The sequence below is a fragment of the Tachysurus vachellii genome, chromosome 14 (genome assembly GCF_030014155.1).
Source record: "Tachysurus vachellii isolate PV-2020 chromosome 14, HZAU_Pvac_v1, whole genome shotgun sequence".
Taxonomy (NCBI): domain Eukaryota; kingdom Metazoa; phylum Chordata; class Actinopteri; order Siluriformes; family Bagridae; genus Tachysurus; species Tachysurus vachellii.
In genome coordinates, this window is record NC_083473.1 from 12,973,776 (window position 1) to 12,999,499 (window position 25,724).

Consider the following 25,724-nt stretch of genomic DNA (forward strand, 5'->3'; position numbering starts at 1 on the left):
GATGACCTTAATGTTGTAAAGCATTGAGAGTCGTGGTTGTGCTATTAGTCTGTCATGACCAGCCTTCCACAGCACATTCTTAATTGATGCAGCCTGACATTTTCTCAAGCTACTGGACCTGAAAGAGAACTTCTGGCAGCTTGAGAGTGTCCTTGTCAGAAGAGCACATCACCGTCAAATGGAGCTGAAGTTCTGAACTGTGACAGAGAACATTAGGCATGTGCCTGTGTGTGTTTTTAAAAACAACATAAACTTTCAGCAGGTTGTAACACCAGGCCTGGAGAATTCCTGCTCCGAGGCACGCTGTGGAGAAAAGCATCAGAAACAGAAGCATCTTGTGACAGGAAGGAAGTAATTATAATAATTCATCATTACTATAAACACATATCATAAGTGATGAACTGTATGAGCAGATGGCCTAGGGGAATATTACAGAATGTCCATAAAATGAAAAATCCTTCGAAAATTCGTTCTACGCACCGCAGGAGTGCAGAATGTGTGAGATTTTCCATTTATCACTCAGATTTCTAAATACACAATACTCTCAGGATCATTCACTCGTATTCTGCATAGGAAAAAGGAATGCTAATGGGCAAAGACTTTTATTATTATCATAACATTAAATTGAATATAGCGTTCATTTATTTCAGCGTGTCCTATGCAATTATGATGAAATGCTTTCAAAATGAAAATCCTTCAAGGTGACAAGCATTAAGATCACAGACCTGCTGAATCCTCCAGACTGACTGTTGCTTATAACATCTCATCTCTGATAGCAGTGCTGGCTGAAATTCTAATTAGAGAATTATATTAATGAGCTTGTTCTAATAAAATTTGATCACTTCCATAGGAACAACTAATTCATTGGGAATTTGATGGAAGGTGCTCTACAACTTTGGCTAATAATGATTGGATCAAACAAAAGAGTCCTCTTATATGGCAAAATAAAATGTGTATATATTTATGCCGTGTTGTCTAGATCACTGAATTTATTGGGAACATGACAAGCTGCAATTTTAATATCAGATAAAGTGAGGCTGTTGAGGGACCAACTATTTATATAATAACTATATAAGGACTAAAAGGAATGAAACATTTTGCCATGTGCTTTACAGAAAAAAATCTGTAATGATAATTTATGTCATGGTGGTATCAGTAACAGTATTATATTTTAGCCTGTACTTGATAATATAACATTAAATGCACACCATGTTTGATTCCTTACTCATGTTGACCTTTGTGGTCATATAATGTAATGACATTTTCAGAATTCTGAATGCAGACAAAGAGAAGAGAAAGATTAGCATTTACCTTATACAGTAGCTGCTCTACTAAAAAGTCTTACAAAAGATTAAATATTTCATGCATGTACTTTCTCAAAGAGCAATTCACTTTATAAATAGCTTATGGGGGCCAATCAAAGTGACGTCCACAGTTGATGCACATTTCCTTATTCAGGACACACAAATCCACCCACCACACACACATGCTCAGTCACGCACATGCTCAACTGGCAGTCTGGTGGTCATCACAAAAGACTGTGACATGTTCATTAAGCAGCAGGGATCCCATTACAGCACTCACCAGCCTCTCTGTCATATCCCTCACACATAATTAGTCAACAGAAAGCTAATTGCCCTCCTACTCATGCTCTCTAGCCATTTCTCTCAATACACACGTACACACAGATGCAGACATCCCATGATTTAAATTTTGCTTGCGGTTGTCCTCATGTACAGGGCTCAATGTCCTTGTGTATAATGTAGTTAGAGTATTATGTTCCGTGTGTGTGTGAAGGAGACTCACTGTGTCACTGAATGAACTTCTGAACCACCAATGATGCCACATGTGTCTGTACTCAGCAGCTTCAAAAGTAGTGCTGCATTACAATGACACAAACACATGCGCCTCGCGAGCTCCCTGCAGGTCTGTGCAGAAAGCCCTCCTGAGGCGAGGTAAGAATGGAAGGATTTTGAAAGACTTCAGAGGTAACGCATGAATAAAGATACTGAGAGTGGCCTTCAGGACACACTACTGTACTGCAGCCTCACAGATCTCATACAGTTTATGATAAAGAAAAAAATAACAAAATGGCCTAAAGGGATATAGAAATTTTCACTGGCTAATTCTCATTTTTTCCAGAGACACTGAGATTGTGGAGTGCATGCAGTCAGAATTTCTACAAAATGTATACTTTTCTCAGCACGATTGGCGGATTTAGCTCATTTGTTTGCCTGTTTAAATTTGTCTTTGTTTCCCCGTCATTTCCTCAGCCTTCCGGACAAAGTATATGCCGGGAGCACATTTTCTAACGGAACAGTGTTGCATACTTTACCACTGAGGCGTTCAGAATTATTCCATCCCACGCCCCTAAACAGTGTCACACCGGGAGGAGGAAGACAGACCCATATGCAGGATAGCTTCAAATAAACTGGGTTTAATAAATAATAATACACAGAACAGGAACAATGACGACAACTACACAGGACAAAGGACGAGGGTACACTGACGATGATCCCGTGCTGCCATCGGCAACACGGCATGGTTATATAGACATGACGATTAACAATAGGGAACAGGTGTGCAGAGGCGGGGAGGAGAAGATGAGGGCGGGGCCGACACGTGACATAAACATAAACAGAGGCACATGAAGTCAAAAGTCTGGGCTGAACCATAACAGTACCCCCTCGAGGCGCGGCTCCCGAAGCGCTAATCCTGTCTTAACAATCCCGATGAGGTAGATGGGGGGAGCGAGGCAGATGGGGGGAGCGAATCACACGGCAAGGCAGATGGGGGGAGCGAGGCACACGGCAGCACAGCCAGAAAGGGCTGAGCGACGTCCACAGCTGAGCAGAAGGGCCGAGCGACGTCCACAGCCGAGCAGAAGGGCAGAGCGAATGGGCCTGCAACACCCTCCGCGGAACAGAAGTGAGGCGATGTCCTCCTCGGGGAACCGGAAGTGGAGCGACATCCCCCACCAGAACAGGTACGGGGCGATGTCGCAGGGCACCAAAAAATAAAGGGGCAAAACCGGGATGGTGACATCTTCCGTGGAACAGAACTGAGGCGACGTCCTCCTCGGGGAAGAAGTGCAGCCGCGTCCTTCACTAAATAAAATGCGGTGCGATGTCACTGAAAGAAGAAAAAAGTCCAGGGGAAAACAGGAAGACTGGAAGAACAGCCCAGGAGGAGGACGAAAAAAATATGCTCCCAATAAGCCAGTCCAGGCTGGAAGCTATCCTGCTGGGTCTGAGTTTGGGCAGAATCATTCTGTCTCACTGGGAGGAGGAAGACAGACCCATACACAGGATAGCTTCAAATAAATAGGTTTTAATAACTTAAATACATCAAACAGGAACAAAGACGAAAACTAAACAGGACAAAGGACGAGGGTACACTGACGAGGATTCCGCACGGTTAAATAGACATGACAATTAACACATGAGGAACAGGTGTGTAGACACAGGGAGGAGTAAACAAGGGAGGGGCAGACACGTGACACGGAACATACACAGAAGCACATGGCCAAAAGTCCGGGCTGAACTGTAACAGACAGGAATGTGAGTGAGAATTATTTGAATATCCTGTCCACATATTTTCTTTTAAAATAAAGTCTATAAATTCTCTTTCTATCTACATTTTAAGCCTGTAATACTCACAGTAAGATTTACAGCCAGGTTAAAACCGAAAAAGGAAAAAATGACCATTATTATATTTCTCTTCCACACCAGTGAGGCTGTCTGTTTGTGGTACACATGCAGCGCAATGTGCTGGTGCTACTGGAAGTCACTGGGGCTCGGGAGATTGGTTTGAAATGGTGCCTGAGGGCTGCTGGACTACTAGCAGTGAAAGACTTATTGCTCTACAGAGAGCTGTGTTCATTTAAACACATGGGGATGAAGAGCCCGACCTCATAAAACTGCATTCACAGTCCATTGAGGCTGTGGCCTCGCTTTAATTAGGAGTCTTTAGCTCCTGTCTAGTGCCTCTTACACTCCTTACTTCTTTCTTTCTTTTGCTTATTTCTCTGGTTCTGTCTTTCCATCTTTGTACTTTCTGGTATCTCAGTGTTCGCTTATCTCTGTTTTCTTTCTCTCCACCCACACCTGTTCCCCCTTTGTCCCCTTATTTAACATCATTTTTTGGTCATCATTATCCTGATTAATTTATCAGCTAATTCACACTTCTCATTCACACTTACTCCAACATTCACATATATGAACCGTGAAAAAACACATGACTCTCTCTAAAGCAGCTGCGTAGTTGTGGGTTCGAAGCTTCCTTGTAAGTTTAGTGGGACAACAGTGCCACCAAGAGACCTTAAGCAGATTGCAATGTTGAGTGTGTGTGTGTGTGTGTGTGTGTTTGTGTGTGTGTGTGTGTGTGTGTGTGTGAGTGTTTGTGTGCGTGTGGGTGTGTGTGTGGGTGTGTGTGTAAGTGTGTGTGTGTGTGTGTGAGTGTTTGTGTGTGTGTGGGTGTGTGTGTGTGAGTGTGTGTGTGTGTGAGTGTTTGTGTGTGTGGATGGGTGTGTGTGGCAGTAGTAGTAGACGTGACTGGACGAGACAAAGCAGGAAATCAGGCACAGAGTCATAACACACTGTAGCATATGACCTCCCAGTTCGACGCTTGTAATTAGAGATTATCATGTAATTACACAGAACTGTCGCATGCAATATTCAACAAGTGGACAGTCATAGCACACACACTCACTCACACATGTACACACACACACATAATTTTTCACTTGGCATAAATAATTCCTACACTACTGTGCTCATTAGAGTAATTACATATCCTTTGTTCCTTTTGAAAACAAATGTAAAATTGTAATTTAGCCAAAGAAATTGTCATTTGTATCTGTGTGTCATGCTAATAAAGTTGCACTCCCACCTTCTGATTCTCTCCTGCTCATCCTCACATCTTCTTTACAACTCTTTATGCCTCCCTCCCAATGAGTGTGTAAAATAGCTAGATAGCTATCTAGTAATAGCTAGTCTAATTAAACTGTGTGTGGTGATGTTACACATAAGGTATTGCATAATTCGAATGTAGATAAACTGCAATTAGACTAGTTATATGGCATACTTAGAGCACCTGAGGGGTATAGGGGCCGGATTTAATGGCTCAGAAGGAGAAATCCTGGGACAGTCAACACAAACATCTGCTTAATTTTCTTTTTATCCGAATAGTGTTGATCGTTTATCCCAGATGTTTACTATCTGATGTTTAATACTTTTACTGGAAATGCAAGGTCACACACGTAGTAAAATAAATGCATCTTTATTTTAATGATATAATGTTTTGTGTTTAAAATATTATATTTGATTCATCAGTGTAGAGCTAAAGAAGCAAACGTTGGGAACATAATAATGTCGCGGTAAAACCATGAACATTTAGTTTTTAGTTAAACCGTCTCTTTTATCATCCTGTAAAATAATTACAAATAAAAAAGAATCATAATGTTGTGATTACATAGCTATCCCCCTGAACCCCTCTACACACACACACACACACACACACACACACACACAAAACTCCTAAATTCATTCTCAAATCCTCTAAATACTGAATCAATTAAGGAAATAAAATAAACATAAAATTGAATCCCCTGGTGTTATGAAACAAGCAACTATTAACATCCTAGTCTAATCATGGGCTGATTTGTATAGCTGCATGAAATCTATTCCTCATTAAGTCCACTTCACTTCCTGGTTGTAACACTTCAAAATGTGGAAAAGGTGTGTGTGTGTGTGGGGGGGGGGGTGATACTTATGCAAGATGGTGTAATTCTTGGCTAGATATAAAAACATGATCAAACCAGAAGAGAGATCTTATAGTTGTGAGGTGTTATCAGTTACCATTTGAATTTGCGCTGAAACATCATAGGCGTGTCAGATTTGCATTAAAGTTAAAGACGGAGAGGAAAGAAAGGCAAGAACAGTTCATAAAAGTAATGAAGTCGGGGCAGTGTTTCATAAGAGACACTGGCAGCAGTGTCATTTAGCAGTATATAATTTCTTTAAGTGTTTAAATTATATTCCTCATGATATTAGGAGTGTGTAGCTCACTGTCACTCATTAACTACTTGGAATTGACCCATGTCTTTTAGATAAGTGACACTGTAGGTCTCTTCACTGATCCAGCAAAGAGGAAAAGAAGAAAGACCTGAGTGTTGTAATTATACATTACAAGTGATGTAAATGATGAGGGATTTTACTGGAGTGACCCCAACTCTCCTCCTTTTTTGCCTGTGCTCCTCTTTTTTTCTAATTAGATAACTACTTAATAGAGGCACTTCAGTCAACAACATAACACCATTACCAGCTCTCTGAAGCACCACTGAACTCCCACAGTCTCGCTGTGAAGAGAAAGAAGATACACTACATTAAGCAAGTCATGTATTTGTCATCAGGTTAATAGGACAAGGCTAAAGCAGGTATGACAATTTTTGTTATTTTTATTATTTAGAAGGATTTGTTGTGTGTAGAGAGCTTGCTGGTGGCCTGCTGATCACCATAATCCCTTTCATTTTGGATCACTGTAGCATGATTTTACATACAAATATTTTCCAAGACGTTTAGAATGTTCAATACAACTAAAATGTATGACCATTAAATTGTCTATAAAAAAGTTGCATTATTTTTAATGCCATTTGGCAGACACCCTTAACCAGAGCGACTTACATTTTATTTCATTTTTATACAACTGAGAAATTGAGTTAACGGCCTTGCTTAGGAGCCCACAAGTGGACCGGTGGACCTGGGATTCACACTCACCACCATACATTCAGTAGGCCAACGACGATATGCAATAAGTTACTACATCCCACAGCATTTGGCAGACATCTTCATCCAGAGTGACTTAAAAAATTAGAACAAGAGCTAGTATAACTAGTATAACTTACTACCACTGAGTAGAATTTACTGTATATTACATTTACATTTCCAGCATTTGGCAGACGCACTTATCCAGAGCTACTTGCGTTATTTCTCTCTTTTTTTTATATATACAACTGAGCAATTCAGGGGCTCAACAGTGGCAGCTTGGTGGACCTGGGATTGAACTCACAACCTTCCGATTGGTAGGATCACAAATGTTACATATAAACCATGCACTTCATTAAATGATTGTTTTAAAAATGTCCTGCTGCATAGTATTTGATCACAGTCTGACAAGATCAACAGAGAGAGAGAGAGTGTGAGAGAGAGAGAGAGAGTACAGTCACAGGTATACTTTCTCTTCCTCCTTTCCTTGTTATTATGCAAATTCTTACCTGTCACAAAAATAGACCAATCCAAGAAACAGGAAGGAGTCAGGCTAAAATTCTCATTGGTGAACAAGAACTCCCATACTCCATTATAGTGTGAGCCAAAGTCATAGCTAAACAGTGACAAGGACACCTTACAAGTCTGCACTGTGCAGTGGACATTATTCAACATTTCTGGTGAGCAATAACTTCCTGATTTCCTTCAAGACACTCTCAAATATGTGTATGAAATACTGTTGCATTCCACTTTATTTTCTAACACAACTATTTCAGAAGTCAGTTTTATTTTCTGAACCCCTTTCAGTTTGTGTGTGTGTGTGTGTGTGTGTGTACGTGTGTGTTTGTGTGTGTGGGTGCGGGGGTTGGGGGGTGGAGGGGGTGTGGAGAGCAGGTTGGTGTCTGTCCCAAAGCTTTCCCTGTTTTGGAACACACAGTGTTTATACGGATCTGCTGTTAGATCTAAAACAACCGATAACAAAAAAGAAAATACAATACATTAATATTTTTAAAAGAGTTATTATTTATATAATTATTTATATTTATTATTTATATAACAGGAAACTTTTCAAAGATAATATTCTGCACCTATTATTATTGAATAATGTTAAAGAACTTGTTATTACTCTGGGTTGGATCCTCATTTCACCCTCCAAACGGTTGTCTGTGTGATGTGAAAATTATGTTAGCAGAAATGTACAGTGCAATCACAATACTTCAGGGGCATCGAGACACCCAGCTGAGATCTGCTACTCAGTTCTAATAATTATTATTATTATACATTTTAAACACTTGCCTTGAATGTGATATGGATATGTTCATAATGAACTCACAATGAAATAAGAACCTGTTTTAACAGTATACACACTCAACTAAACATGGGTTAGAAAATGCATTTAATTATTCCTGATAAAAACTTCAGAATGTTGGACGCAGGCAGTGCTAGTCAAAGTAAATAGACAAATACGAATATATGATTATTAGTTATAATTATTAATATATTAATATTCTAGTTATGTTTTTATTTTAAAGTTTTAACTATTTAAAACTATTTTTATCTAAGTCTTCTTGTTTTATTAGTGGTTTGTTAAATTGATTTTAAGCATTATTTTCTAGCAAGAAGTGAAATTTTCTGCCAATAGAATAAGCAAGTATAAAAATAAAACAACAGTAAAATATGCCTAGAAATAGGCTCAATAATCTTATATTTGGTTTACTGAAATCCTCTAATAAAAATAATAGATATATATGTCTGCAGGTAAGATATTTTCACATTTTATTTTTGCAGAGTAACAGTAATTTAGAAAAAAAACAGCTCCAATCCATAGAGACTTTCATTATACGCTTTTGCTCAGATGACCAGACATTACCAAAACACAAGGAATAGCAGAGATGCAATGACAACAATACAAACATTTGATACAAATTATTAGACAAATTAAAATTTCACGTTAGAAATGATAATCATGTGGCAGATTATTAGCGAGCAATTACAAGAAGGGCACAATAACTTTTCCAAAAGTGTTTGGAAAAACTGCAAGGATTCAGAATTTAAAGACTAGAACTTAGTGATGGTTTGTAACTGTGGCCTAATATAGGTGAGGGCCTAAATTAGTGCAAGATCATAATAAAAAGTCATTTTAAGGAAATAACATCAAGAAAGAGTAGAAAAAACAAGATGATATCTTAGAGATTGTTTGAAGAAGTTATCTCCTTGCACAAGGGATGGATCAATGCACGCTGATGCTAAAAGATTGTGGCTCATAAGTGTAGCTATTTAATATATTTATAGCAAGTCCACAACACATAATTCTACAGAAATCTATGAAACATTTTTTGACCATGTTGTTGATATATTTTGATAGAATAGGTGAATTCCTTCAGATTCCACGATCTTTGTATAGCTTCTCTTGTTACTCAACCCCTAAAAATAAAACACTGACAGAGAGAGTGTCAGCTAGAAACATACATGTTCACTGCCAAAAAAAAAAAAAAACATGACTAAGGCATTGATTGTACTGTTAACTGAAGAAGAACAGGTGAACCTTTATTTATGCAAAGCAGACAGTATCATTCCTGTGTAAATGCAGTTTGGTTTGTGTGGTTAAGCAAAGCATGAAACACACCCATGCATCTGATGATATGCTTTCTGGATAGGTTACAGGTAATTTTATCTCTAATCATCTTTAGCTGCTAGGAAATGAATATTTGATCAGTATTTTAAACCATATAGCTGTTCGACTCTGTATGATACATGTCCTACAGTATCTTTCTAAATGCATTCACATTTTTATTACTTTATTTTCCATGCCTGTAGTTCTGGACCATGGTCCTTTATAGTGGCTGCAGTATGAGCATCCCTGCTAGTGTGAGTGTTGAGAGCCAGCTGCCCACCTCCTGGAGCCCCCACTACAACAACCCAGATGGTACTGAGCACCTTCATTACATTAAACCGCCCTCATGCTCATTGCAGCATACTTCCACATACAGCTTTAATAATCAACAACACAAATGAAGATTTTATAAAGGTCTCGAATGATAAAGTGAAATCATTCTCGTTTTCTAAGCTTTTAATATACCAAGACATGTAAAGTTATTATTATTATTATTATTATTATTATTATTATTATTATTATTATTATTATTATTATAAGAATATATCATACTTAAGAAAACATATATCTCAAAATTAAATGTTAAAATTCCATTAACTTCTCACATCTAAATACACACACAACTGACCAGAACTTATGAAACCTTAGGTGTTAATTCAACAGTATATCCAATCATTTCAAAATTTAGTGGAAATGAAATGAAATGAAATTACATTTTTATGCCAACCCAGATTTGGCTTAAGTTTATGATGATGCTGAACTACCTAGGTTTCATTTTGTTTCTATGAAATATTTACACTAGTGACTAGTAATATGTGATTACTAAATGTACACTAATACAATCAGTATGCTTTTTTCTAAACCTGCATTATGACCCAAGCAAACCATCAAAACTCAACCCTGTTACCTTTTATTTTAAAGTGTCCATGGTGTCGTCGGGTTATGCTAGTCGTCTGTGGTCCCAGGACCTCCACCCACAGTATTGGTCCAAATATCAGGTGTGGGAGTGGCTTCAGCAGACCCTGGATGTGCACCAGATTGATGCCATGTCCATCCCATTTAATAACTTTGACCTGGATGGAAGGCAACTATGTAGCATGAGCTATCAGGACTTCACTCATTTGGCTGGATCTGTTGGTCCGGTCCTCTACCAGAGTCTGACTGATCTCAAGTGTTGCAGTAAGTTTTAGCTCGGGCTGAAATTTCCACATCCGGAACAAGTTTCAAGTCTTACTTTATATTTAATAATGAAATAAACTTAGCAGTGCCAGATGGCATCATGCAAATGAATAAATAATGACTGATTCATACTAACTCACATAGCTTTACAGTTTTAGGAAATTTTAGACAGAACTAATACTTTAATATAAAAGTGCATCCATTACAAATACAGTATGTGTTTAGTTTAGTCACATAAACTGTATGTGGAAGATACCTGGATGTTTAAAAAGTTCCCTCTATGTGAAATGTGTTAGAGTTATTTGTAGTGCATATGATGTGTAACCAGAACAAGACAACAAAAGTGATTTTAAAATAACACAGTGTTGTAGAACATGTCGAGCATGTAGAACATCATCTCACAGCCCCAGGATCCTCCAATTGATCCTGGGCTCAGGTTACTCACATATTCTCTCAGTGTTTGCTGAGTTCTCTTGTGTTCCCCAACATCCCAACATGACTAGCTTTCATGAAGGTGTGAATGGGTATGTGAATGTGTGACTAACCCTGATATGAACAAATGAATGAATGAATGAATGAATGAATGAATGAATGAATGAATGCTATTTCTTTCAGTGTGAACTTTAGTGATCTTTTTTAATGATCTTCAGTTGAAGTGTGAGAACATGAAAAACATGAATTACAGGTTTGCAATAGGGAAATAAACAAAATCAACACTTGCTGAAATATACAGCCTTCAGTGTACTGCACAATAACTGCTTTGTACTCTCGTTAGAGAAACAGAAAGAACAACTTTTCTACATCTAAAGTTATTTGTAATGTCCTCTGTACAGATCAGTATGGCCCCTCAGTGGATATGTTTTCACAAGGGTATATTAAAACAGAATTAGATGGTAAGTATGCTTTGACAAAATCATATAACCCTTAACTTATTTTGTCAATTGTTTTAATTATTTAATGATTTATTATGATGACTGTAAAACCAGCATGTATGTTTAACAGATCTTCCATGTTCAATGTTACCTTACAAAGAGGACCCCAGCTTCTATGCCACCTCAGGTAGAGCACCTCATTCAGTTTGATTGCAGATATACAAAATATCATGCACTAATCAACACAATCTTTTAACAGAGCATTTTGACACTAAAACCCAGTTTCAGCCAACAACAGTGATGACTTCACCAGCTCCCTGCAGTCCAGGTATGAAGCATAAATCTGTCCAAATCAATCAAAATACACCTACATAACGTTAATAATGGTAAATATGAGCTAATCATGTACTACACGAGAGATGTTCCTACAACCATGTGGATAAGTGATAGCAACACTTTTGAATTGTAGCGCTATTTCCTTTTACTCACAGACTTGTTATTTAATGCAGTGTTAATGAAAGAGGAATGATGAGAAGTGCTGACACTAGCCCACATTATGTTCATTTACAAACCAATTCCCTGCCTACGGCCATTAAATTTAACCTTTGAAGTACAGCGTGCCGTTCAATTACAGGCCATGTCAAAACCCCTTTGAGTCATTTAGTTATACTTAAGGATTTTCCTTGTGCTACATTTTTTCCTATTAACCTATCTTGTGCACTTGATTCTACAAGTCAACTGGACATGTAACACTTTACATTAAGGTTCCGTGTACTGACATTTTTCTACACATTAGTTAACACACTATGTAAATCAGTGTTAATGCTCCATCAATAATTATAACAAAATACTTATGTTAATTGACACTTAACTTTAACCGACACATACCTTAACCAATGTTCATACCATGACAAATGACTTAATTTAAGCCCTCAATGAGTAATATGTGCTGACATCTTAATTAACACGTTTGTGGTTGTTAGCTGACAAAATTCAAAAAGGAGGCTGAAGTAAATTCTAATATTTACACATGAAGGCCAACGTTCAGTAAGAAAGAAAGTGCTGTGATTTTTCTTTTAATCAAGGTAGATGCATTTAAACAAATGTCAGTTAATATGTGCTAACTTTTCATATAGTAATGACACTTTTTTCTATGGTTTTTTGAGGGGCGTAATGTTAGTAAAGGAAACCATATTGTAAAGCATTATAATGAAATAAAAATGCTGGACATTTACTGTTACCCATTTCAGTCCCTATGGGATTTCATGATATTGAGATCACAGAAATAAACACAAAATAAAGCAAACTCTGTGATATTAAGTGGAGCTTACAATTGTTACAAATGTCTACATATGTTCTTCGGATTTGCTCAAAGCCACGTCATGTATTCAGCCAAAACTCTCTTTTGGTTCACATGATTCAAACATCATAGAGTACAGCTATCAAAGAAAGGGATTAAATATGTGTCCTTACTGCTTGTAGATTAAAAGAAAAATCCTGCACTTGCAATTTCACAAATTCAAGTTGTTGTAATCCTAATTGCTCATCTGGCTGGAAAAGGTTACAAATCTAAAGAATTTGGACTTCACAAATCTATAGTGCGACAGATTCTGCACAAATGGAGGAAATGTAAGACGTGGTCCTTAGAAGTGGTCAACCAACAAAGATCACACCAAAAGCAAGACATATAATAGTCTGCTGGGACAGAAATGAACCCAGAGTAACATCTAATCAAATAAAGGCCTCGCTTACTTTAGCAAATGTTTGTTAGTCCGCCATTAGGTGAACATTGAACAACATTGGTGTACATGGAAGAGTTGCAAGGAGAAAGTCACTACTCTCCAAAAAAAAAAACAAACATTGCTGCCCAAGAAGTTTGCTAAAGTTCATGTGGACAAGCCAGAGGACAAGAGGAAAATAATTTGTGGATGAATGAGACCAAAATAAAAACCTTTTGGTTTAAATAATGTGTTATTTTTGGAGTAAGGAAAATACTGAATTCATGCATAAGAACTTTATACCTTCTGTAAAACATGGTGGTGGAAGTATCATACTTTGTGCCTGCATTGCTGCATCTGGGCCAGCTTGCCATCACTGATGGAACACTGAATTCAGAATTATACTAGTGATCTCTAAATGAAAATGGCAGGACATCTGTGCATGAATTGAATCTCAAGAAAAAACGTGTCATACACCAAGACAATGAAGACAAGCACCCAATTCAGTCTACTAATGAATGCTTAAAGAGGAACAAAGATAAAGTTTTAGATTGGCCAAGTCAAAGTCTTGACCTTAATCCAAAAGAAATGGTGTGGAAGGATCTGAAGCAAGCAGTTCATGTGAGGACACCCACCAAAATCCCAGTGTTGAAGCTGTTTTGTACTGAGGAATGGGATAACATTCTTCCAAAGCCACTGATCAACAGTTTCTGGAAACTTTACTTGCAGTTATTGTTGCACAATAGGGTCACAATAGATACTGAAAGCAAAGGTTCATATACTTTTGCAGTCACAGATATGTAATGCTAGTATAGTATTTTTTTTTTTCATTTTATTCATGTATTTTTATTTTCATTTTTAACAATTACTTGTTTTTGACTGCACAGACCCTAAAAGACCCCACAGTCGCTCACACCAAGTGAAAAAACACAGTGAGTAATTTCTAAACTCTTACACTTTCTGTACTTCAACTATTGTGTATATTTCCCTCATTTTATATCTAAACACTCAGAGCAAAGTTTTTACACCCTAGCTTGATAGACTTTTGCCCCATTGAAGTTCTTCTCAGCACACCTGTGTTTTGGCTTGTTTAGACCCTCGTGGAACCCATCTGTGGGAGTTCATACGGGATATTTTGCTGAACCCAGAGAGGAACCCAGGCCTGATTAAATGGGAGAACAGATCAGAGGGTGTATTTCGCTTCTTGAAGTCTGAGGCTGTAGCACAGCTGTGGGGCAAGAAGAAGAACAACAGCAGCATGACCTATGAGAAACTCAGTCGAGCAATGAGGTAACTGATCCTATTTACCTACACATCAATCTATCCCACATAAATAAAAAAAAGGTTAACCAGTTTTTTCACTGCTTCTTTTCTGGTTGTTTCTTAATAAAGGTATTACTACAAACGAGAGATTTTAGAACGTGTGGATGGACGCAGGCTGGTCTACAAGTTTGGAAGGAATGCGCGTGGATGGAGAGAAACAGAGAAATGAAGGAGTTGGACACCTGTTTACTTTCCCCTTATACTTTTAACAGGAAATGTGAAGTCTCTTATTTATAACCTTATGACTTTTACATTATGTTGTTTTCCTATAAGAAGGAGTGTGATGTCTTTTTTTATATTGCTTTTATTTATACCTGTTTTTTTTTGCTAGTTTAAAACTGAAAAATAAATGCTTTGATGCAGCAATCTGTGAAAAGTGCTTAGTTGAACACAGACAAACTTTTCATTGTACTATTTACAGACTTTTTTTTATAAACGCTTTTTATATATATATTTATGAACTCCATACTCAGATACTTTTCCATCATTGCCTGTCAGTTCACATGCAGTGTGTTTCAGTGAATGATGTGCAGCCAGTTGAATGTGGCTGTTAGGCTGTGCATGATTGGTCTTGGAGACACTGTTTACACTGCATTACACCCACACTATATTACTCCCACGCTAATAATTCCACATAACCTGAAAATCTACAGTGTTTGAGAAGTTGATGAAAGGCAATGCTATGTTTGCTATCTGTTTTCGAACTGTTTTTGACCAGTTTCAATGTTTATCTGACTACGGCTACAGCTATTTTAAAGTCTCACTGACTAAAATAAGCTTAGATCTTATACTTCATTTCTCTTTAGCACTTATTGGTCAGATTTTTTAAACATTTTATTGTGAACCACAAAGGCTGGATATTATACTGTATAGCAAATACAGTGTTTCAACTGTCTTTGAGGAGCAAACAATGTAAAATGTACAGTACATTTGTAATCTGTGTGCTTCAATTAAAAAAATATTTTATCTTTTAAACTTTTAAGTTTTTTTTAACACTTTACATTAAATATGAAGAAGGAGAAGCACTAGTAAACCCTTACTGAGTCACTAATCAGCAGCTAAATATAAGGGCAAATCCATCAGCACTGACTTGCCACTAAATCTTTATCAGGGCAATCACAGTCAACTAATCTCTCATAAAACCAAATGCCAGGGTGTTAACTGTTCTGTGATGTGTGCCATGGCCAGCACGTCTGTACCTCCAGGCAATAGGCAGCTGCTGGCCCTCAGATGCTCTCTGAGATTAGCCTCTCATCACTTTATGTTCCCATCTCTCAGTTCATGTCTAATACTGCACAGGCAAATCCAGCATGTGTGATTTTTTTTTTTCCAGCCTCTATCAATCTCTAGACTATTAATGCTTTATCACCATTCCATAACAGTCATAATGACATACTGGAATTTATTTAACAATCACTAAAGCCCATAAAATCTCCTAAGAATGGCAATGTTACTGTTGCTAGAGAAAATGTCACATATGTTTGTATTACAATAACGCAAAATATAAAATTGTAAGATGTTTTTTTTTTTTGTTTGTTTTTCTAGATTTTTTTTTAGAATGTTCAACATAATAAAACTTAAGGTTAGTTTCAAATGTGTTATGTGATAATGTCATAATGAGAAACATTCTGTGTATGTTAAATATATTTTAATATTTCTAACACTGTAGGGTCAAGCAGATCAGAAAGACAGAATGAATGAAAAAAAGATTTTAAGACATATGACACTACAAGAATGTAACAATGTTGTGGAAAACGTTGGCATTATAACACAAGGAGATTAGGTTACTCATTATGTTCAAAAGGTTTCCAAAAATGAAAACGGTACTTAAAAAGTGAAGGGAAACTGTAAAGAAAAAAGTATACTTGATGCCTGTTTCTGTAAAATTAAATATACAGTATACATATACATATATATATATATATATATATATATATATATATATATATATATATATATATATATATATATTTCATATATATATATAATTCTTTCAGTGCAGAGTTCTATAATTATTCATTAAACTGTATAAAAGAATATATTGTATATTTTACTAACGGGGCATTTTTGGGCACCTTTGTCCAATGATGCGATCGCACCCAGATGAGGCTGAATGAATGTTTTGTTGTAGTGTTTTGATGAAAATTGTGTAGACATTTCTCTCCTCCCCAGCATCCAAGGGAATATCTTTTAGATGAATGGTGTTTCTCACTCCAGATACTGTGCCAAGGCAAAAAACTGTTTTATTGTCTTGTGGTTGTATGGCATTTTCCGCTACCAGCCTCTTTGTTATGCTGCTACACCTGCTCATTCATGGAATTATCCTGTCACAGCACAATGCATACAATCGTGAACATACAAAATTCTCTAGCTTTGGGGAAATGGTACAAAAAAAAAATCTAGTGAGCAGGCAGAAATGGCTTGTTGATAAGAGAGGTCAGAAGAGAATAGTCAAACTAGTTCAAGCTGATAGGAAGGTCACAATGACTTAAATGACTTAAGTCCTTAGCCCAGTCTTTGTTTTATATAGCACCACAATCCTGGAGAAACGTTGTCTCATTTCACTCTGTACCGCAACAGCTATATATGGTTGAAATGTCAATAAAAGCTTCTTGACTTGACTTGAAATGACTTATTTTTAATGTTACTTTTTACTTTTATTAGGGCCTGAGCACCGAATGGTGCGAAGCCCTATTGTTTTTCCTCGGGAGTATTATTATTTATTTATTTTTTTTCCCCCACACATTGGCCAATTGGGGTCCCTTAACATGCTTGAAAACTCTTGAAATTTTGAACACATGTCAGAGTCGCGCGACACTAGGATTGGACAAAGGTTGGAATACGGGCGTGGCAGGGGGGCTCTGTAGCGCCCCCTGTAATGCAAAAACAAACATTGGTGCACAGATCGGGCAATTATGTACGCACATGTACGAGAGTTGGTACACATATAGATCTCATCGACCCAAACACTTGCTAAATTGCGAAGGGATTTTTGATATCTCAAACAGTGCTGCCATGGCGAGGCGACAAAGTTATGGCGAATTCAGAGAAACAGAAAGTGTCTAATATCTAAAGCAAAAAATGTCTTATTGTGATGAGACGTGGTGTGTATGTTCGGCCAAGGATTCCGATCGCATCGATGTGCTTATTGTGAGTCCCGGGTATAGCGCCACCAACAGGCCCCAGGAAGTGTGTCAGTCACAAAGGTGGATTTTTTGTCAGCTGCATGCGGTAAACTTTTAAATACTCCTCCTAGGGGATTCATGCAATTGAGACCAGACTTGGCCACCATGACGCAGAGATATTGCAGATGCGAAATTGCGAACGGATTTTTGATATCTCAAACACTGTTGCCATGGCATCGTGTCAAATTTTACTTTTATTTCAGGCATATTTAAGGCTTTTGGCGTGCTTAGATTAACTTGAAATTTGACACATACATCACATTTGTCGGCTGTTAAGTGTGGACAAAAAGGTCAGACAAAGGTGTGTCTCTTAAGTGGCTCACTAGCGCCCCCATTTGTCTAAAATGTGGGGTTTCATTTACCTACAGTCCCCAAATGGGTCAGTAACAACATAAAATAGTCCACTGATATTTACCCACTTGATGCACTTGCCCACCGTGCATTGTTTTCTGGAAGGCACCGTATAGCGATGAAAAAACGTGCGAAGGCCCGTCATCGCTGCTTGCAGCTATATTTCTGTTCTTGTTATTCTATGCATATTCTATTTTTTAATTCTATTTGACTCTATTTTATAACACAGACAGTCATAAAAAGTATTTTACTGCATGTTATACTGTATAGGATTGTGTATGTGACTAATAAAATGTGAATTTGAATTTTGAACCTGTTCTTTACAACAGTTTTGAAATGCACAACATGCCAAACTCTAAGGCAGATGAGCTTCAACAGCAGAAGACCACACTGAGTTTATAAATTGATAAAGAACCATGGCTGATCCGAGAGCAAAAAGAGGGTTCACCCAGTGATAATAGGGTGTTCCTAGTAAGGTAGTCAGTGAGTCTTTATTATAAACATTTTCCTATTATTTTATATTACAATCATAAAGTAGTAATATAATTATTATTTTATTAGAATATATTCTTATCCATCAACCTAGATAGATAGATAGATAGATAGATAGATAGATAGATAGATAGATAGATAGATAGATAGATAGATAGATAGATAGATTACTGCAAGTTTACTAGTTTAATGTGTTTAATATGGTTAAAATGTGTAACTGGATTATAGAGCTTACTTGTTTATGCTTAATTCACCCCATGCTGTAATATAATAAAACTCTGTGTCTAACATTACCAGTTAGGCAAATAGGTACAACAATGATACAACAGACTTAGAATTTTTTTTTTTCACAAGCATCCATCTAATTTACCTAACGCACCACTGCAGCAAGAACATGCAAAGAAGAGGCGTCCGGTCTGATAGCACTGCAAAGGTTACGCTCTGATGAGGCTGTGCAGCTCATAAGCAGAGATTTCTTAACACAGTCATTCCTTGACCAGCTCAGTACTGGTGCTCAGTACTCAATACTCAGCTCAGTACTGAAAACAAACTAATTCCTAGTGGGAATGAGGGTGTAGTGGGCAAAAAATGTTTATCAGATTCGGATGTAACAAAACCGGTTGTAATTTAGCCTCACTCCCCCTCTCTGAAGAGAAACTCAAAACTATTAACTAACCAGCCATTCCTGTTACATGCCAACACAGGTGGATCATCTGAGGTCTGGCATTTCCACCTTATAAAAGAATTTGCTTTGTTTTGCATGTTTGGACCAACTGGTCCAAATATATATGTTCTTTTTGGAACTTATCAGCAAAAGAAAGATTGGGAGCTTTATTATTCTGTATAATTTGAATATATACAGCCATAAACACACACACATATGCACCGAGCATGTCATCTTAGCATGACATCTCAACTGATGTCTCCCTTCGGACATCTCAAAGGGTTTTTTGAATGTGGGGTTCATTGATAAGAGCCTGTGATTCAGTATCTGCAGAAAGAACACAATGGCACCTGTGAACTCCTCAGAGCTGCTAACAGCAGTGCCATCTGCACTGTTGTCTTTCCCCTTATCTGCCATCACTTCCCTGTTCTTGCCACAGCATCTGATTGCCCACACTCATAAAAGATCATGTTACAAGAACTACAACGTGGTAGGTTGTATATTCAAACTGAAGCACAATGTGGCCCAATTAAGCCTCAATTAAGTGTAACATTATATAATACAAAGCACAGGCAGGTCTGGAACCAGGATCAACATGCGTAATAAGGTGCACACTTCATATTTAAATTCGTATTTCTATTATATTATACTGTATGTAGTTCTGCATCCAGCATTCCATAAATTGATCTCCTTTCAGACTTTTTTTAGTTTTCAGTTCCAGTTAGACTTAGTTTTTTGAGTTAAATGTTTTTTTATTTAGAATTGACTGTCTCTTTTCTGTGTGTGTGTGTGTGCGTGTGAGAGAGGGAGAGAGAGAGAGAGAGTGTGTGGGTGTGTGGGTGTGTGTGTGTGCGTGTGAGAGAGGGAGAGAGAGAGAGAGAGTGTGGGTGTGTGTTCGCTTGGCACGGGTGGAGTTAAAGTCAGGGGAGATTGGTTCCTCAGCGGCATTGGCAATAAGTGCCTATGTTTCTCAAATAAATGTTCTGTACAAAAATTAGTCCGTTTCTAACTGCTACCATGTTTCTAAAATATAAAAAAAAAAAGGTTAATATGTCTGGATTTGGCATCTGTCTCCAATGCTATCCCTAGCTAATCTAGATTATTAGTTTATGTGTCTCTACGTCCATGTGTTATTTAACAAGGTATTCTTAGATACTTTATCTTGGTAGGTTGTTGTATGGTTTTATGACACTTTATATTGTCACTTTATATTCTCTTCTGTTTCTATGATATACACTATAGTCACTAAACAGTAAAAGCTGCTCTAGATCAGGGAAAGTCAGTATTGCTGCATCAAAAACATTACATGAACTGCATACAGGCTATGTGGGCCATGAAGACAGGATTAGAAAGAAAGGTAAAGTAAAAAAGAGAAAAATGAAGTTGATTCCTTTTTCTTAGAGGAAAATAAATAAATAAATAAATAAATAAATAAATGATAAAAAAAGAATTCTTTATTAACTCACTATTGTTCATAACTATTTACTAATTCTAGATGTGATCTATTACGTGTCGATTAACGTATCTTCCAATCTGTCTATAATTTCTAAAGACATATAAGGAACTTGGTGTTGCTTTAAAATTCCCTCATTAAAATTCCCTCCCTGTGTCTTACACATCCATCACCTTTTTACTTCCTGTTATGGACACATCTCTCTTTGGGGTTTCCCCAGGTGGGCTACCTCTCTATGCAAAAATCTTAAAACTCACTTACTTCCTGGAGCATACTGTCTGGGTTGCTAAATAATCTGCATATTTAAAATGACATGATACAGGTTGGCATATACAGAGGCAGAGTACTGATTTGTTGTTCAGTCTCTCTCTCTCTCTCTCTCTCTCTCTCTCTCTCTCTCTCTCTCTCTCTCTCTCTCTGTGATAGATAGATAGATAGATAGATAGATAGATAGATAGATAGATAGATAGATAGATAGATGTACTTAATCTTAAAAATATATATTAAAAGCATGCATTTAGTAAGTAATCATCCTCCTGAAGGACATAGTGATTGTGTCTCTGGCTCGGTTTAACCAGAAATACCATTGACATGCCACTGAGTCACTTTGGGGAAATGCTGGCATGCATCCATTGCAGATAATAGCTCTAGAGATAAAAAGACATTTAGGTGTTAAGTATTAAGTAGATGCATAACTCATGACAGAATCATGGAAGGACACAGCATTACTTCATTAACACAACACACTTCATTCCGATCATCTAGTTGTTGATATGGGCTGAAAATGGTAATACTTGAAATAGAAAATGCTTTCAATAGATCAGATTTATTTCTCTCTAATTACCAAAATCTATAGGACATTATGTGATAAAAAAAAAAAGGATTTATGCCTCTTATGTCAGACATACCACCAGGCTGAAACTATTATAGCCTACATGCAAGGCAATTAATAAACAAGCTTCAAGACAAGAAAAAGTAAGGAGGAAAAGATCTCACAAGTTTGTCAGCATATTCAATGGAATTCATTCTTATCTAAAGTTAACTTTGCCATGGAATTCTCTGTTTCATAGTGATCCTCCCAAGAAAAACAGTGTATCTGGAAGTTGCTTTAGAGTTAAAAGGGATTGTTTACTGTAAAAATGTTTTCAAAGCCCTGCTTTATATATCTTATATATACCTGCTTTGTATTACACAGTCACCTTGATATGATTGTCCAGTTGGATGTTATATTGATAATAATGATTATTAAGACTCTATGACACTAACATTGTTCAAAAGGTTAAAAAATACTGTTGAAAGAAATGGTTTAATTTAGCTACGATCCAATCACTGGCCTCCAGTAGCTACCTGCTTGAAATTTAAAAATCTGAAGTTGTCTAAAAGTTAAAAATGGACCAGAACGCACCTACTTGAAGTCACTTATCACGAATTTGATGTCACTTATTACCTCATGTTCTGTATCACATGTACATGTACGACTGGAATTGACCAACCATCTCTTAGCGTACAAGGAAGACATCAACTATTCACTTTACTCGCACTGAGGAAGTCACGGCGGCATAAAACGATGACAGTCAAGGACCACCAAACCTTTTAATTTTTTTAATCAAACAAATACTTTGATCTAATGGGTTCTCTGCAACAGAGTATTAGTTTGATTGTATTTTTACACCCAGCCCTATTAGCACGAAGATGTGTTTTATGGAGACAAAATGTGAACACAGGGATAGAAAGAAAAAAATGTGCTTTAGTTTAGGGTCAAAAGCTCATGTCCCTGCCACTAGGAATCAACCTCGTTAAAAATGAGCAACTTTTGAATGTTCCTCTGTTCCTCCCTACGCCATGCTAGGGCTACTACACTAGAAAGCGCAGTTCACTAAAGTTACACTAGATGGCACTGTTGAAATTTTAACTCGCTCTATCCCCAAGGACACTAAAAAAAGGATATTTCAAAACCCTGCGTACGTCAGAGAGCGTACGTCAATCAAAATTGTATTTTTTATAATTTATTTGGTTATATTTAACATCATTTATATTTACATTTAGTGTTGGTCGGGATTTTTTTTAAAAAAATTGTTGACATTTCTGAACAGGCTTGTTTTGGGCAGGCTGACAGGCGCAAACATGGCGGCCTCCTTACGGCTAGGACATCGAGCCGTTTTAACAGGTTTTAGGTTTATTCCGTTTCAAAAATGCACTCACGTAAGTCAGAGTTTGTCCAGACAACTGTTTCAGTCTGCATATTTATCAGGTAAGCTTGTTTCTCCTGTTCCGGACGTCTATATGCTAGCTTGTTAGCTAAATGCTAAGTTTGTTTGCTAGCAGGTTCTTACCTGTAAATATAGTTGGCTAAGATGTCTGTTCAGCTATGGAGTGTTGTTCTGGGTACATTTTGGACATTGTGTGTGTGTGTGTGTGTGTGTGTGTGTGTGTGTGTGTGTGTGTGTGTGTGTGTGTGTGTGAGAGAGAGAGTGAGTGTAAGTGTAAGAGTGTGTTTTTTAGTGCCAAGGGCAGACGGTTGGGTAGTAATTTCTGTACTGTACTTTTATTGTATTGTATTGTATTGTATTGTATTGTATTAGCAGATACAGATTCACTTAATCTCATGCACTGATTTGTAACTGTAGACCGATGTCTAAATCCATCTCTACAGCACTGCTACTGTTTCTCTCAACACCTGTTTCACCTAAAACATTCATTTCAGGACCCTGTCATTGTTGACAGAAGGAAAGACTGTGTCTCTATGAAGTGTTTCAGACTGAATATGATCAACAAGTCAAGTCAAGAAGCTTTTATTGTCATTTCAACCATATATAGCTGTTGCAGTACACAGTTTCTCCAGGATTGTGGTGCTACATAGAACATAGACAGAGCTATAAGGACATAGTAAGTTAGTCCTAGATACCTAAAGTGCAACTGTGCAATCTGGTGCAGGACACGACAGACAGGACAGTGCAGGACAAACAATTACAAGAAAATAAACAGAAACCGCGCCGAACAGTGTAAAAACTGTTCAAACAATATTGCGTGTGCAGTAATACTAGAACAACTTCTGATGCTGGTTAAAATGTTTGTAAATTAGTGGTAGGTAAAGAGCTAATGTGTTAAGTCTAACCAAGACACTAGCAGCAGATCCTGTAAGTTGTGATTTTGAGCCATCATGGATTAGACTTGTTTGTCTAACACATTTCACAAATGCTCAATGAGACTGTGATCTAGGTATTCAAACACATTTAATTCTTTGTCATGTTGCTCAGACTATTACTGAACAATTTTTGTAATATTGCAGGTTGCATTATCTTGAAATTGCAGGTTGCATTACGTATAAGTTTATAATGATGCCCCAGCTATAAGTCTGTAATGATGACTCTGTCACTGCTCATCATCATTAATAGCTTATTTTAATGCTGCTGCTCATTTGTTTAGATATCGGTGTGACGGATCTTAACCGCTGCTGGATGATGTTATACACCGTTATACATTAAAAACAATCCACCTTCAGTGATGGAATATTTATATTAATCCATCCTTACTGAATATAAATATAACATCCAACCTTTAATCTTTAAATTGACTTTTAGTTCATTTTTACTGACATGTTACTATATATACAGTGGTGTGAAAAAGTGTTGGCCCCTTCCCGAGTTTTTATTTTTTTGCACGTTTGTCACACTTTATTGTTTAAGATCATCAAACAAATTTTAATATTAGTCAAAGATAACACAAGTAAACACAACAAGCAGTTTTTAAATGAAGGTTTTTATTTTTAAGGGGAAATAAAATCTAAACCTACATATTAAATACTTCATTTAACCTACATACCTTCATTTAAACACTGCATGTTTTTAAACTTTAAACATCTCATAGAAGTAACAGCAACACCAATCAACAAAATATAACCAGATATGCTCTTCCTAACAGCTTCATGAAATGTTTCAGTTTCTAGTTGATTTCTTGTATTTCTGGTTAGTGCGGACTGAAATGATTTTTAACCTGTCAGTCTCTCAAAATGAATGACTGATATGACGCTAAATTCGACTTAGTTAAATGCTATTATTATTATTATTATTATTATTATTATTATTAAATAGTAAAACATTTTTAATCTTTAAAGTCTTGCCAATTATTTAGTTATTCATCTTAATGCATATGACTTGGTAACTACTCAGTAACTAAAGAGACCGTAATAAGAGAAGGATTGTAGTTATAGTATGGAGGGTTCTATGTGTAGACTTTATGGGGTGTATCAATTCAGTAAAAGGTCATATGCAAATGATCATTATCACAGAGCAGCATATAATATGGGACTGACAAGTGATTCACGGATGTACCGTTAAATCATATCTGAAAATTTGTTTGGGTGAAAATGTACAGATGTCTTGGCTTGACCTGCTGACTTCAGAGAATTTGAATGGAATTTAAATAGCAGAAAACTGAGCTCTCTCTAAACTTAACGGTCTGCCTTACACCTGGTCCCAGAGTCGGTTTAGTTCTCTCTCTCCCTCTCTCTCTCTCCCCCCTCCCTCTCTGTGTGTCTCTGTGTGTGTCTCTGTGTGTGTCTCTGTGTGTGTCTCTGTGTGTGTCTCTGTGTGTGTCTCTGTGTGTGTCTCTGTGTGTGTCTCTGTGTGTGTCTCTGTGTGTGTCTCTGTGTGTGTCTCTGTGTGTGTCTCTGTGTGTGTCTCTGTGTGTGTCTCTGTGTGTGTCTCTGTGTGTGTCTCTGTGTGTGTCTCTGTGAGTGTCTCTGTGTGTGTCTCTGTGTGTGTGTCTCTGTGTCTGTGTGTGTGTGTGTGTGTGTGTGTGTGTGTGTGCCAATATCAGATGGCCTATATCAGATACCAGTGTGAACTGTATACTGTTTCTAAATGTTTGTGTAATGGCAGCACAGAGACGCAGTGTTTTGAAAATTTTCGAATGTCAAGGGCAACTTTTGATTATTTGATCCATTTTGTAGGCGTAGTCACGTTTGTGTGCGTACTCGCCGGCGCATAATTGTGACGAATGTCGATGTAGATTGACGTAAAAGTCGCATCAAATCCGCCTTGGTTGTTCACACTGCGGCCGCATTGGAAAAAATCAGATTTGGGTATGATTCAGGACCACATATGGAAG

At 37.2% G+C, this 25,724-nt stretch overlaps 2 protein-coding genes across 2 annotated transcripts in view; both read left to right on the forward strand.

The window, feature by feature from the left end:
- Positions 1 to 7,321: 7,321 nt before the first annotated feature.
- ehf (ets homologous factor) lies at positions 7,322 to 15,445 on the forward strand. The gene is made up of 9 exons (XM_060887087.1): positions 7,322 to 7,444; positions 9,582 to 9,690; positions 10,300 to 10,557; positions 11,391 to 11,450; positions 11,560 to 11,616; positions 11,689 to 11,757; positions 14,035 to 14,079; positions 14,242 to 14,437; positions 14,540 to 15,445. The coding sequence occupies exons 2-9, from the start codon at positions 9,591 to 9,593 to the stop codon at positions 14,637 to 14,639; spliced, it is 885 nt and encodes a 294-aa protein (XP_060743070.1). The 5' UTR covers positions 7,322 to 7,444; positions 9,582 to 9,590; the 3' UTR covers positions 14,640 to 15,445.
- A 7,227-nt stretch (positions 15,446 to 22,672) lies between these two features.
- The window catches only part of pdhx (pyruvate dehydrogenase complex component X), a 37,651-nt gene continuing 34,599 nt past the window's right edge, over positions 22,673 to 25,724 (forward strand). The window contains exon 1 of the mRNA XM_060886972.1: positions 22,673 to 22,866. Within this exon, the coding sequence (XP_060742955.1) occupies positions 22,740 to 22,866 (127 nt within the window). The 5' untranslated portion in view covers positions 22,673 to 22,739. The remainder of the gene's footprint in view (positions 22,867 to 25,724) is intronic.

Excerpts from the sequence above, each read along its gene's own strand:
- ehf (XM_060887087.1), top strand. The coding sequence starts at position 9,591 with ATGGTCCTTTATAGTGGCTGCAGTATGAGCATCCCTGCTAGTGTGAGT. Across the intron at positions 11,758-14,034 it reads ACCAGCTCCCTGCAGTCCAG|ACCCTAAAAGACCCCACAGT; the intron begins GTATGAAGCATA and ends TTGACTGCACAG. Across the intron at positions 14,080-14,241 it reads ACACCAAGTGAAAAAACACA|ACCCTCGTGGAACCCATCTG; the intron begins GTGAGTAATTTC and ends TGGCTTGTTTAG.